The sequence below is a fragment of the Olea europaea genome, unplaced genomic scaffold (assembly GCF_002742605.1).
Source record: "Olea europaea var. sylvestris unplaced genomic scaffold, O_europaea_v1 scaffold2763, whole genome shotgun sequence".
Taxonomy (NCBI): Eukaryota; Viridiplantae; Streptophyta; class Magnoliopsida; order Lamiales; family Oleaceae; genus Olea; species Olea europaea.
Genome location: NW_019246081.1, coordinates 55,889 through 57,333, shown reverse-complemented (window position 1 = coordinate 57,333; position 1,445 = coordinate 55,889). Strand labels below are relative to the sequence as shown.

Genomic DNA, 1,445 nt, shown 5'->3' with positions numbered 1-1,445 from the left:
ATGCCTCGTGGTGGCAAAACTCGAAGGCTCGAAGATATGTTGCCCCAGTCTCACATTGCTCCTGATAGAGATGAACTAAGAGAGCCCGAGAGAGTAGATGAATCAGTTCACTAGCCTCCTGAACAACATGGATAGGGAAATGTGATTGGAATTGATCCTATTGCTGTTGAAAAAATTGCTATTGCCGTTGCATCTGCTATGCATAATACTGACAGAGATTTTAGTATTGAAAGGGCTACAAAGTTAGGGGCTAAAGTGTTCACTGGCACAGCCGATCCTGCAGTTGCGCAGGCATGGATGACAAAGATAGAGAGGGTATTTGACGTTATAGGTTGCTTAGACGATCGGAAGTTGTGTCTTGCCACTTTCTTATTAGAGAAAGGTGCATATGATTCGTGGCAGTCGGTACGGAGTGTATATCTAGACCGTTCCATCATTACTTGGACATATTTTCGTCGTATCTTTTATGATGCCTATTACCCTCGGTCCTATAAAGATGCAAAGCATGAGGAATTTCTAAAACTAATACAAGGTCAGATGACTATTGCAGAATATCATGTGAAATTTATTGAACTTTCAAAATATGCCCAAGTTCTGGTATGCAACGAAATTGATAAATGCAGACGGTTTGAAAATGGGTTAAGGGAAGAAATCAGGTCAGTTGTAACAGCTGTAGGCTGGAATGAATTTGGAAAATTAGTGGAATCAGCTTTGAGAGTAGAAAAGAGCATTTCTGATAGGCCAAGTGGTAGAGAACAAACAATGTTCAGAGCAAGCGGTAGTCAGACAATGGCAAGTGCTTCTAGCTATAGACCACCACGGAGGGACAGTAGAGGATTTCGACCTGGTGTGTCTAGTTCAGGTCAATTCAAATCTCGACTCCAAGGAAGTTAGGGTCCTAGATTCGGTCCCAGTACTGTACAGCAGCCATTGGCCAGTCGTAATTATACTCAGGGTTCTTTCCAGAGATCATTTACTCCGAGATAGGGAGAGAGTTCTACTAGTGCCAGATTTTCTTCTTGCCAATTATGTGGAAGATCTCATCTTGCAGAGTGTTTAAAGTTCAAGGGAGTTGGTGTTTGCTATCACTGTGGCCAAGAAGGACAACTGAAAAGGAATTGCCCAGTTGTATTCCAGGAGGATAGCATGGCACAGAGGATGTTTCCTCAGCAGAGTGCTGGTAGTACAAGACAGAATCAGACTTAGAGAGATGATTCAGCTAACAGAGCAGGTACAAACAGTGTGGCCCAATCTAATATCGCAAGAGGTAGTGGTACAAAATCAAAAGGGCAAGTAGGATGACCGAAGACCCAGGGAAAAGTTTTTGCTATGACTCAGCAGGCGGCAGAGGAGTCACCAGATGTTATCATGGGTATGTTGTCTATTTTTGATAGAAATGCTCGTATTTTGATTGATCCTGGATCTACACATTCTTTTATGTCATT

The 1,445-nt window shown here is 42.6% G+C and overlaps 1 protein-coding gene across 1 annotated transcript; it reads left to right on the top strand.

Annotated features, from left to right (window-relative positions):
- Positions 1-1,206, top strand: LOC111383805. The gene is made up of 3 exons (XM_023007968.1): positions 1-93; positions 136-862; positions 1,052-1,206. Exons 1-3 carry the CDS (start codon positions 1-3, stop codon positions 1,204-1,206), a joined length of 975 nt encoding a protein of 324 aa, XP_022863736.1.
- The last annotated feature ends 239 nt before the right edge of the window (positions 1,207-1,445 follow it).